Here is an 11,720-nt window from a genome sequence, read left to right as displayed (position 1 = left end):
TAAAGGGAACTCACGGCAGTTCCTCTCGTCTGAGGTCTCATTATCATAGCAGTTGTTCATCCCGTTGCAGACATACTCAAGCGATATGCACCGCCCGTTATTGCAAGTGAACTCGGTGCTGGAGTTACAGGGCCTGAACAGACACCCGGCTTCATCGCTGTGGTCGCCACAGTCGTTGTAGTGATCGCAGCGGTAACGGTACTGCACGCATCGCCCGTTGGCGCAGGTGAAGGCCGTCGGTGAGCAGGTGTGAAATGCTGAGAGGCAAACATGAAAGAAAGCCCTTGATTAAATCCCCGTCCAAACCCCTAAAAGAGACGATCAAATCAAGTGGAGTTTACCTTCCGAGGCCAAAGCAGCGCAAAACGTACTGCATGAAAAGGGAAAGGCATTACATTAGTCATCGTCCAGCAAAGAGGGCCGCATGCTTGTGTCAGCCCCCCAAAAGAAAAACCCCTTACATAAGCATCCAAGGCATTCCACTTCTCTGTGACCTTAGTTTAAACGTCTATCTCTCGAGGCCTGTGTTCTTCAAAGAAAAAAAATTAACTATATGAGACCCAACGTTCAACCGTCACTGAAAATATAGACCTTAGAGGTTGTGAGGCAGTGAGAGAAAATTAGTGGGAAAAGAAACAAAAGGAAGTTCTCACAACGTCACCAATGTATGTAATTAATGTCACTGATGAACAATCTGTGTAGAAAGATGTGTCCAAGCAGTGCAAGATATGAAAAAATAATAATTTATAAATTATCAAGGGCTCATGAGGGAGGGGAGAGCAGAGAGGGAGAGGGGGAAATGAGGATTGTGATAAGAGTTGTATGAGCCCCCAATAAAATGATTTTTTTAATGAAAAACAAAATGAAATATGTGTCCATGAATCAAAGCTCATCTTGCAGCATATGCTTATGCCAAAAATATTCTTTTATCAAGAATATAACTAAATATTTTTGGAGGAGAAAAATTGTTGTTCATCTCAATTGGAGGAAAGAATGCAGAGAGTTTGTGGGAAATAAAAACTCAGTCTCTACAAGTGATCTGTTCGAAAAGGTATCGCATCTCCACCCTTCTTGTGAACGTCTACTGTGTCCAACAGAGGACTGGACGTCATTTCCATGAAATTACGGGAGTAATGGTCCTGCTTCCAGAAGATCAGTGAAAAGGCCACAATCACCCATCACTGAAGCCCTCACACCTGTGCTAAGTCCTGCTTGGCACACACCAAGCCCCGGCCAAGTCTTCTACACACCGCTGCTTTGCCTGCTCACAACTCACCACACACACTTTCTAGCTCGTCACTGCCGTCGGCGCAGTCCAGGTCATTGTCACATTTCCACACCTCGGGGATGCAGCGCCCACTGAGGCAGGTAAACTCAGAGGCCCCGCAGCGGGTGCCGTTGTCCACGATGCAGTGCTTCTCGCCGTTGGCCAGATACCAGCGGCCCTCCGTTGGACACTGGCACTCAGCACCATGTGGACCTGTAGAAAGGCAAGCCCAGAGAGACAGAAGATTTGTCAGGCCCCCATTCTTATTTTCATCAAAACCAATCGTGCCATTTATATCAATAGTATATATGTGTGCTATATAGCATATAGCAAATAGTACATATATACTATTGATATAAAAATATAATATGTAGCAAATCAACAGCAACATTCTTCTTCCTCAGCATAAATTTGCAAAGCAACAGGCATCAAAAGGAGTATCTTCCTATGAGCCGGCTGTTCTCTATAAAACACACTATGAGATAGATAATTTTACACCCCAAAGTATCTCCAGAAACAATTCAACCTGTAAAACTGACCTCCTGAGTGGAACCATTCAAGATAACCTGTAGTATTAAATTTAAAAAATGACGCTGAGGGAGGTGGGGGGCCAGCCCCCACTGCTAATACTCCTATTACTACTACTCGGATTCAGTAAGTACAATTGTACAGTTGAGATATATAAGCATTATATTAAAGTCATCATGAGCATGAGAGATAATACAATAATACAGTCAGGCATGTTACATGGTACCATTGCTCACCTCAGCCCAGCTTGGTGGTCCACGTGGAAAGAGGGGGAAGGGAAGGAAGGAAAGGAACGAGAGAGGAGTGAGCAGGGAGTGAGCAGCAAGGAGCCCAGAGTCAGAGAGACATCTATATTGCTGACTTACACCTATATACCTTTTGGGGGCATGCCAGCCCACTAATTACAGGTAGAGACATACATCACAGGGAGGAGCTGCACTATAGGTTACATAGTAATGAGAGGGTGGTCTAGGGGGTGGTCTCTGGGTCTCCATAGGAACATTATCAGTTGGGTGAAAACGCCTCCTACAGGAGCCTGTCCATTGTCCCCAGAGGCAGGGAGCAGGCCCACCCCTGTGGTGGGATGAGAGAGCAGCCTGGCAACTGGTTGCCTTCAGTGGAGGGAATGCCTGCGCATCTGACCTCCCCCCACAATAACCCTTACTGACGCTCCAAACAACGGCAGCAGCTCACACCATCATCTTGCTTCCCACCTCTATCACAGAGAGATGTTACAGTGTCCCCTGTGGACCCTGGGGCTAAGTGATTCCACAAACTACCACCACCGCCTGCCTTCACTATGAGACACAGACCCGGATGCTGCCCCGAAACCAGTACTCAGTGTATCCAACAGCTAGATTCTGAAGGGATCCAGAGTCCCTGGAATCACTAAGCGCGAAGGGACTTTAAATCCTGACACGAAACTTTACCAAGGAACAGCTCAATTAGTAGGAATGTTTTGTCTGTAGCACTGTGCTGAACGCATCTAGGAGATCAGACTGACAAGAGCCATTTTAAAGACCGGTGGAAAGCTGAAGGGCAGTGAGTCTGTGGGAAGGAGGGCGGGAAACCATTTGGGGAGGAAAACAAAAATGGTGACACACCGTGAAACCCGTCATCCGGGTCCCGGAATACACGGAAACTCTTGAATGGCTTTATGGGAAAGTTCTCCTACCTTTTCGTTGTGAAGCCCTCTCGTATTTAGCTAAGTGTCTTTTCACCAGAAATATTGACGAGAGGGTTCCCTGTAAAAAGCCTGACAGCATCTTCCTCTCGTTAGAAACCCAAACCCCCTTATTGGAAGACACTGATTATCCTGAAATCAAGGAGACTGTGGGCTTTCTTCCCCTACCCTTTTCAGGACCAAATTATTTTCTGCTTTGGATTTTTTTATTGATGGCACATGTCTCCAGTAATGAAATGCATGCTGAAATCAAGGGGGATATTTCTGTTGAGGTACTATTGGCTTTGACGTGATTATGCGGACTGCATATGGCCCAAGAAGACTCATGATAGGACTGGAGGGATGAGGCCCATTTCTTTAAACTCATAGTTATACTAGTCCCCACCAGGTGCCAGCATATGCTACTGGGATAACTCACTGCCAGGCTTTGAATCCTACTCACAGCGACCCCCAACGTCAGAGTAGAACTGCCCCCTTGGGGTTCCTGAGGCTGTAAATCTTTACACAGGAGTGGCAGCAAATTGCTGGCCTCGTGGTTAGCAGCACAACTTGTAACCCGCGGTACCACCAGGGCTCCATAGACTGTTGTTTGGCACCAATGACTCAGTTGCGACCCATAGCAACCCTACACAAAACCCAACGAAACACTGCGTGGTCCCACCACATCCTCACCACTGTCCCTGCTACTGGAATAGGTGCATCTTAAGAAAGCTGAGGGGCTGGTTGGTGGTCAACTTAAGTCCCACTGAACTATTCCTTCCATCTTCTCTACCACGACACCATCATCATCATCATCACCATCTTCTTCTTCATTGTGTCCCATGCTCATTTCTGTCTTCGCACGACAATGACTCACCTGGTGCACAGATGTGGCTGCAGCCCCCATTAAACTGACTGCAAAGGTTGCTACACTGCTGCTGCTGGCTGCGCCCAGAAATGTGAATGCCCATGGGCCGAGTGGGCAGGTTGGCGGTCATTACAATCTGACCTGACCCATCATATTTGTTGGCTCGGTAAATGGACTTGGTGGACCAGTCAGTCCAGTAAATATACTGGCCGTAGAGGGTCAAAGAATAGGGATGTAGGGTGGTGCTGACAACAATTTCGCGATCCGTCCCCGTCAGAGAACTGCGTTCAATCCGCTGCCTAGAATCAAGATAAGGAAGGAAATCCAGCTGAAGTCAAGAAAACGTTTCCCAATGTCTATAGTGTACACAACACCACCCCCCCACACACACACCAAGGTGAGCTGATTGTTTACAAGTGTTTGGGGCTTTTCTTTCTTTTCTGGTGATAGGAGGTTATTGCGTATCAACCCATGACACATATAAACTACTAGCTTTCCAAATATTAATATAACCTAACACTAACTAATCCTTCAGGAAAGGCCAGGTTGACATTAGAAACAGAAGGAAATTATTACATAATTCACGTAGAAACAATGAACTCACTGTTTAAGGCACACTAGATATTCAATAAAAAGTGAATTATTTTTTCCTTCCCACTCTCTAGAGCCAGGGTGACATAGTGGGTCACCCACTGGGCGGCTGACCGCAAGGTTAGCAGTGTGAAACCATCAGCTGCTCTGAGGGGCAATGATGAGGCTACTCCCGTACAGAATTACAGTCTTGGAAACCCACAGGTGCAGTTCTACCCTGTCCTTTAGGGTCCCTGGGAATCAGAATTAACTCAATGTCTGTGATTAGTGAGTTCCCACTCCCTAATTGCTGTTTTGACTATTTTGATGCCTCGTTTAATAACTGAATACCTTGAGGAGTTTACATAGGATGATCTGAACGCCACATTTCCAAAAGAGAAAATGAGTACCAGTTAGATAATTAGCTGCTCAGAGTTAGAAGACCAAGATAAGGAAAATGGTCAAGAGCACCTCCTGACATTATAGGCACCCATCTACTAAATAAGTGATTGCATTAGGTGGCTGGGAGAACGTATAAAACGGAGGCAAACAAAAGTGAATGAAATAACACGAATCTTGTTGAACAGTTGTTAAGTAGAGGGTCCGTCTGAGAAGCTGACCAAAAGCCAAAGGTGAAGCAAAGCATTTACAAAAGACTAAGTAAGAAACCCACATCAGACTGCTGTCCATTTAAAATCATTTATGTTTCAGAGTGGGGGGGGAGCTATAAATTGAATGATTTAATCATATTTGAAATTACTCTTGAATTTCTTATCAAGTAAGGCCTCTTTAGGTATCTTCAACATCATAACTATTCAATCTCATGACCTTAGAAGAGCTTTCAAAAGACTGTTTTCCAAGTTAGAGTCTTTTCTGAAAGGGTAACACTACATCCTAGACATTCTATTTGGCACAGCACCCAGCCCTCTCCATCAGCACCATCCGGTACCCAATGACATACAGACTGGCATCTGCCCAGTAGAGAAGCTCCTCCTCGTAGTCCAGGGTCAACCCATTGGGCCAGACCACGCTGCTGTTCACAATGGGTACCCGAAAGTTTCCTCCCAGTGTCGCTCGCTCAATTTGGGGAGCGAAACTCCATTCAGTCCAGTACATATACCTAGTTATCCAAAAAAAATTAAAAAGTCATAATGGTCACGACACCAAGAACTGCATGTGGTAGTTATATCATGGTTTGTCAATTTGAAAGGATTAAGAGTGAAGGAGCTGAGTCTAACCTGTCAATCAGGTCATAGCCAATGAGGCCTCTGTGTGGGCATGGCCTTCTCCTGAGGATTCTGGGAACTCCTGTATTCTCTCTACTCACTCCCTGGGAGACATTGTAGCTGGCAAGACACATGGGGCTATGCTGACGGCAGCAAGAGCCCTGGACCTGGAGGCTAGATCCACATGACTTTCCACCCACTGGCCTGTGATCTTGCATTTGACATCACTGCATGTGTTTTGAGAGTCTGAGGAGGACTTATAGATTGGTATCAGACATATGGGCTAATATCGGGCTTAGGGACCTGATCTGGACTGGGCTAGGATGTTTTCTCAATATTCAATTGCTCTTATATATAAAGCTCTTTCTTATACACATGTGAGTGTCTATGAATTTGTTTCTCTAGCCTACCCAGACCAACACACCCTTTTATTTTTATGTTCCTTTTATTTTTAAAACAGCAACATCCTTTTATTACAAATTGCCCCCAATGTTGCCAAAGAAATCCTATTCCATTCCCAAATATACCTTGTCCAACCAGGACTGACTGAGTCAGAGCACTCATTCTCTGGTAGACTGCTAGCCTGTCTAGCATCAAAGGGAGACAGGCACTGTACCCTCTGACCCAAGTGAACTCCCTCTAATGTTCTTTCACTATTGAAACGGTAGCCAGTGTTACAAGCTCAGTAAATGTCGGTTCTCTATGAGCATAAATAATTTCAGACTCCACCCTCCCCAGTGTGCAGAGACGGAAGATAAAGACATACCCTCGGCAAGGGTCTAAGACAATGGCCCTTGGTCTTAAAGCTCGGGCTACCACGGTGCGGTTAGACCCATCAACAGCCATGGAGCTAATTGTCTGGTTGATGTAGTCGGTATAATAAATTCTGTTATTGATCCAGTCAAAGGCAATGCCCTCAGTAGTATCCATATCTGGATGCACAGCAGGAAACACAAACACACACAGAGGCATTAGAGTCTCAATAGGCATTTCAGAACAACCGGGCTCCTCCATGTGCACCGGCCCAATGAGGTCAAAATTAGCTGCATTTGGAGAACACGTACCTGAGACTATGACTGTTGAAGAAGCATCCTTTGAGTACAGGCTGACATAGGAAATCTGGCCACTTCCCGTGGCTGTGTTTTGTGTGAAGTAGATTCGATTATTCAGGCTGTCATAGTCCAGAGTCACGGCAGTTCTGTCTACTTCTATGGCACGGAAAGGTGGGCTATGGTTTTCAGGGTCCAAGTATAAGCTTCTTAATGAATTTTCCAAAGCAAAGATAAGAAAATTGTCTGTTGAAATGGCACAATTCTTCCCATCCGTTTCCAAAGTCCCAAAAGAACAGGCACATTTGGGGGCCTGTAATCCAGGCAGAGCGAAGCAGAGGTGAGAGCACCCCCCATTATTTTCCATGCAAGGGTTGTGATTGACCTCTGCCGGCAACCGGGGCTGGACCTGCTGGTCAAACATGGCCACATCTCTTAACCAAAAGAGATTGTCCCTTATCACAGTTGGTGGCTCTGTGTTCCCTGGTTCTTTACTAGCTTGGAGGATTTTTTTTAAATTCCTGTCTACCCAGATGATGGAGTTCCCAAACACAGTGATACCATAAGGAGTTGGGTAACGACTGCCAACGCGAATCACTTCTGATTCCCCACTGATAATATGGGTCCTTGAGATCACATCTAAAGAATCGTCAACCCAGTAAATGTAGGTGTTGCCGTAGTCTACGGCCAAGCCCCGCGGTGTGACAATGCCCTCTGATACAAGCACTGTTCGATTGGTACAGTCGAGATAAGCACGTTCAATCTTCGGGCTCTGCCCATAGTCAGCCCAGAAGAGGAATCTGTTCTTGGGGTCTACAACAATATCCCTGGGCATATCCACTGAGGTTTTAAGGAGAATACGGCGGTGAGTGGTATTGATCCTCAGAACTTCCACCAGTGTGTCGAACCCAAAAGCATTGGTAAAATATAGATTTCCTGCAGGAAAAAAAAAAAGCATGAGGATGCACGAAAATCAAGAAGACAAAAGGAGATTCACAACAGTAACATTGAAGACACTGGCGTTAGTATGTGCTGTCTTTTGCACGATTATAAATAAAAACCTCCATTCTGAATTGGAAAAATGATATTAACTCTTTCAAGCTGAAGAGCCTCTTTTGAGTGATGGTGGCAAGCTTCTGCTTCTTCCACGGATTAGAATTCCCAGCACATGTCAGAGGCCACTTTCTACTGAAAGTGGTATCTTCTAGAATGTCCTCCCCTCTTGTGCTTGGACTCATATTGAGCATAGGAATCTACATCGACTCTTTGTCTCTTTGATCACAGCATACCTTCTCTCCAGCACGATGACAGGAGCCAACGAGAGACCACCAGCAGTATCTCGGGGGCTAGTGTTCATCACGGGCTTTTCGTGTGTACGATGAACACAGGTCTCTGCGTTCTCGGGAGTGTCCGTGCTTTCATTCCATGGACCTCCTCAACCGGCAAGAGTGGAGCCCAGTCCCACTTGGATCTTACAACACAACGTAAATGCTATAGGAAGACTAGACCACAGGGTACATATCCTTGTACGAATACAGTGTGATGCCCAAACTGGTGCCATATAGTTCAAAGGCTAACGCTGCATTGCTGGTGTAGATTTGGAGGCCTATAAATAACTTTGTTCCTGTGTTTGAATCAACCTTGCACTAAGGAATAACCTTGATATGGGATGTCACTGATCCATTCTCTTTTTCATCGCCTTCTCCTAATGACACACATGCCAATCGAGGGGTGGCAATCTGTAAGGGCCTAGATGGTAAATATTCTAGGTCTTGTAAGTCTTATGATTTCTATCACAAGTCTGCATTGCTACATTAAGGCAGTCATAGATTATACATATACAAATGGGCATTGCCGTGTTCTGACAAAGCTTTATTTGTGAAAGCAGGCAGTGAACTTGATTTGACTTAGAAGCATCAGATTGCTTTACACAACCTTCAGAAATAATGAAGGACATTTGTGATCAGAAATAGGATTTAGAAACCCTAACCACACTATGATATTTACCATTTGCCACAAATGATTGTGGTACCTATGAGGCCCTGGTAGCAAAGTGAGTTAAAAATTGGGCTGCTAACCCTAACCAAAGGTGAGGCCGCCTGCCATAAAGATCTATAGTCTTAGAAACCTAAAAAGCAGTTCTACTTTGTCTAATGTAATTGCTATAAGTTGGAACTGACTTGATGGCAGTGGGTTAGGTTTCTGGTATCATAATATTCACATTTTCATAATACATGTTAACGTTTCTAAGTGATATGTACTTATAAGCATTATCTCTCACAATGACATCTATTTAATCAGGTAATTATATTGAAAAAATGATAATATCTTTGTTTCCAAGTGGTAATTGAAAAGTACCTAATGATCAGAAAGATTTTTATAAGTGAACAAGAATAAGTAATCGCTAATTTGGCAGCTAAAAATGCTATAAGGTAAATAGACACTCTTTATGGTTTTTACTAAGTTTTCATATGCCTTTGAAATACGTAAGGAGACCTGGTGGCTACGAGTTGGGCTGTGATCCGCAGGGTCGGCAGTTGGAAACCACCAGCAGCTCGGCAGGAGCAACACTGAGGTTTCTACTCCCCTGATGCAGCTACAGTCTCGGACACCCAAACGGGGTCGCTGTGAGTCAGCATGGACTCCATGGCAATGAGGTTTTGAAATATTTAGACACTTCTAATTCAGAAATTAAAGGCCTCAGTGGTGACATGGGTTAGGCGCAAGTCTGCTAACTGCAGTCAGTGGTTCAAATCCACCAGTTGCTCTGCAGGAATAAGATGAGGCTTTCTGATCCAGTCAAGGATGGTCATGATGCATCGGAATAAACTCACTGGCAGTGCTTTTTTAAATTCAGAAATTAGATGCATCTTTGCCTACAATTCCAATTATGGTGATAAAAGAGGAAAATATGGCCATGACACCTTATTACTAATATACATAAAGCTTATCCTAAAAAAGACAGTTTGATACATCTTAAATTACTTCCATCATTGCGGGGGTTGGGGGACAGGAGGAGAGAAACAGATCTGTGGCATACCTACCTGCTACCCAATCCACAGCAATGCCCCGGACTCCGTTTATTCCTATGCCATCTGTAACAATGTCTGTAAAGCTGGACCCATCTGGTTTAACTCTTCGGATCACATTCTGAGATTGCACAGAGCTGTTGAAATCACACCAGTAAATAAAGCCAGAGGACACATCAACATCCACATGCAAGGCATTCCGTCCTGAAATATTTAGGGAGAGGCCATTAAGCAATGCTCTAGCAGGAACTGAGCTTTCTGAATATCTGACTCTCCTAGCTTAATTGCCAGCCCCTGATCTGATCAAATGCCACATTACAAAACAAAACAATCCACCACTTAGATTCCAGCTTCTGAGGAGTAGTTCTACCATAAGCAACCCGGAGCTCCTGGGGAAATGAATAATTATAGGTTTGGGGTAGGAAATGTATAACTGAACCCAAAATACTGTGTCAAAAAGCAAAATATCCTAATAGTAATAATGGATTCATGTCCAATTGGAGCACCAAAAGATCAATTATGATCAATGATGATAATACCTTGAGTTTAAAAAAAAACACACTAGACTGATATTAGGGAAGCATATGAGGTTTTTCCTTTATAGAGGAATGTTGACTATTAAGATCAGAACATTGCCAGTTGTTCAATAGACAAACAACTGTTTCAAGCGAGGATCATTCATGGCTCCTAGCACGGAACGAAAAGTACCTGGGGAGTAGGCTACTCACAGGAGATAAAGTGGGGCCTCACAAGTTTGATGCAAACTGCACAAGGAAAATAGTTATCTTTTTGAAAGGAGGGCTTTGACAGCGACCACCTCAGGCAAATGATCAAACACAGGTATTTCTGAGAGTCGGACAAGTCAACATTATGTTCTTCTAATGAGATTCTCCATAAAACACCCAGTACTGGCCATGAAGCATTTAACCTGCATCGAATCAATTGAACCCTGATGGCACAGTGGGTTAAGCATCAAGGCGCTAAAAGATGAGAAAGCTGAGACTCTCCGCTCTGTCAAGGCTTACTCTCTCAGTGTCCCAAACAAGCAGTTCTATTCTGTTCTATAAGGTCATTTGGGGTCAGAATTGACTTTATGGCAGTGGGTTTCAGGTTTGGTTAATCCACCTTCCATTTCATGAGCCATTCAGGGTATAAAGTGAAAGACAATGACCCCGTGATTAATGATTCCCAATGTGAGATTCTAACACAAGGGGTCTCTGTCTTATTATAAATGTCACAAGAAGGAAAAACCATGGGAACTACTCTAGATTAAAAGATGCATAAGCAAATGTGATGCATGGACTTGTTTAGATATTGGCTTGAACGAAAGAACAGGTATTTGAAAAATGCTGAGGTCAACTGGGGAAATATTAACACGAAAATTGGATGACCATGGCCTTATTCTTAGGAAAAGTGTGCTTAATCGTGTCAGGGTGAAGTGTCATGGTATGAGCAGTCTGTTTTCAAAAGGCTCGTAAAAATGGACATGCAAATCAACTTGCAGGCATTGGTTGGGTTAGATCCACATGGAGGCATATTTGCATGCAGACAGAGAGAGACTCAAAGGTGAGATGCAAACAATTGTTGATCCAGTTGGAGATGTGCACTGTGCCTTTCTTACAGCCTTTCTGCAGAGGAATTTCAAGATGGTAACTTGGACATTAGCAGAGATGTGGACAAATAGGAGTGAGGTCTTTGGGGCAGTGATAACCAAGCAGGAGCACAGGTAGACCAGAAACACCTTGCCTCAACACCCCATAGGCACTTCTGTTTCTTCTGTCCATCTTCCCTACCCTCCATTTCCCCTCTTCCTTTCCTTTTTCTTTCCCCCCTCTACCTCCATCCTGTGGCACACACCTTGTGACACTAGTAAACATTGAGGTCCTCTGGGCCTAGAAACCTCTTGATTCATCTAGAAGGCAAGTTATTCCATACACTCACAGTATGCAAGAGTGACATGCTGTAAAAACATGCTGAGGTTGGGGTGGGAGGGGTGGCCCCAGTCCCAAATACTAAGTGGA

General features: G+C 44.4%; 1 protein-coding gene across 1 annotated transcript in view; it reads right to left on the bottom strand.

Moving 5' to 3' along the window:
* Positions 1-11,720, bottom strand: part of LRP2 (LDL receptor related protein 2) — a 206,496-nt gene that overhangs the window by 64,272 nt on the left and 130,504 nt on the right. The window contains exons 37-43 of the mRNA XM_013004950.2: positions 9,715-9,903; positions 6,686-7,606; positions 6,388-6,553; positions 5,357-5,515; positions 3,835-4,124; positions 1,277-1,480; positions 15-257 (exon numbers count right to left, since the gene is read on the bottom strand). Of these exons, the coding sequence (XP_012860404.1) occupies positions 15-257; positions 1,277-1,480; positions 3,835-4,124; positions 5,357-5,515; positions 6,388-6,553; positions 6,686-7,606; positions 9,715-9,903 (2,172 nt within the window). The remainder of the gene's footprint in view (positions 1-14; positions 258-1,276; positions 1,481-3,834; positions 4,125-5,356; positions 5,516-6,387; positions 6,554-6,685; positions 7,607-9,714; positions 9,904-11,720) is intronic.

Source organism: Echinops telfairi, unplaced genomic scaffold (genome assembly GCF_000313985.2).
Source record: "Echinops telfairi isolate 266 unplaced genomic scaffold, ASM31398v2 ScPeMD7_4;HRSCAF=17, whole genome shotgun sequence".
In the NCBI taxonomy this organism is placed as follows: domain Eukaryota; kingdom Metazoa; phylum Chordata; class Mammalia; order Afrosoricida; family Tenrecidae; genus Echinops; species Echinops telfairi.
This window is presented reverse-complemented; position numbering and strand designations above follow the sequence as displayed.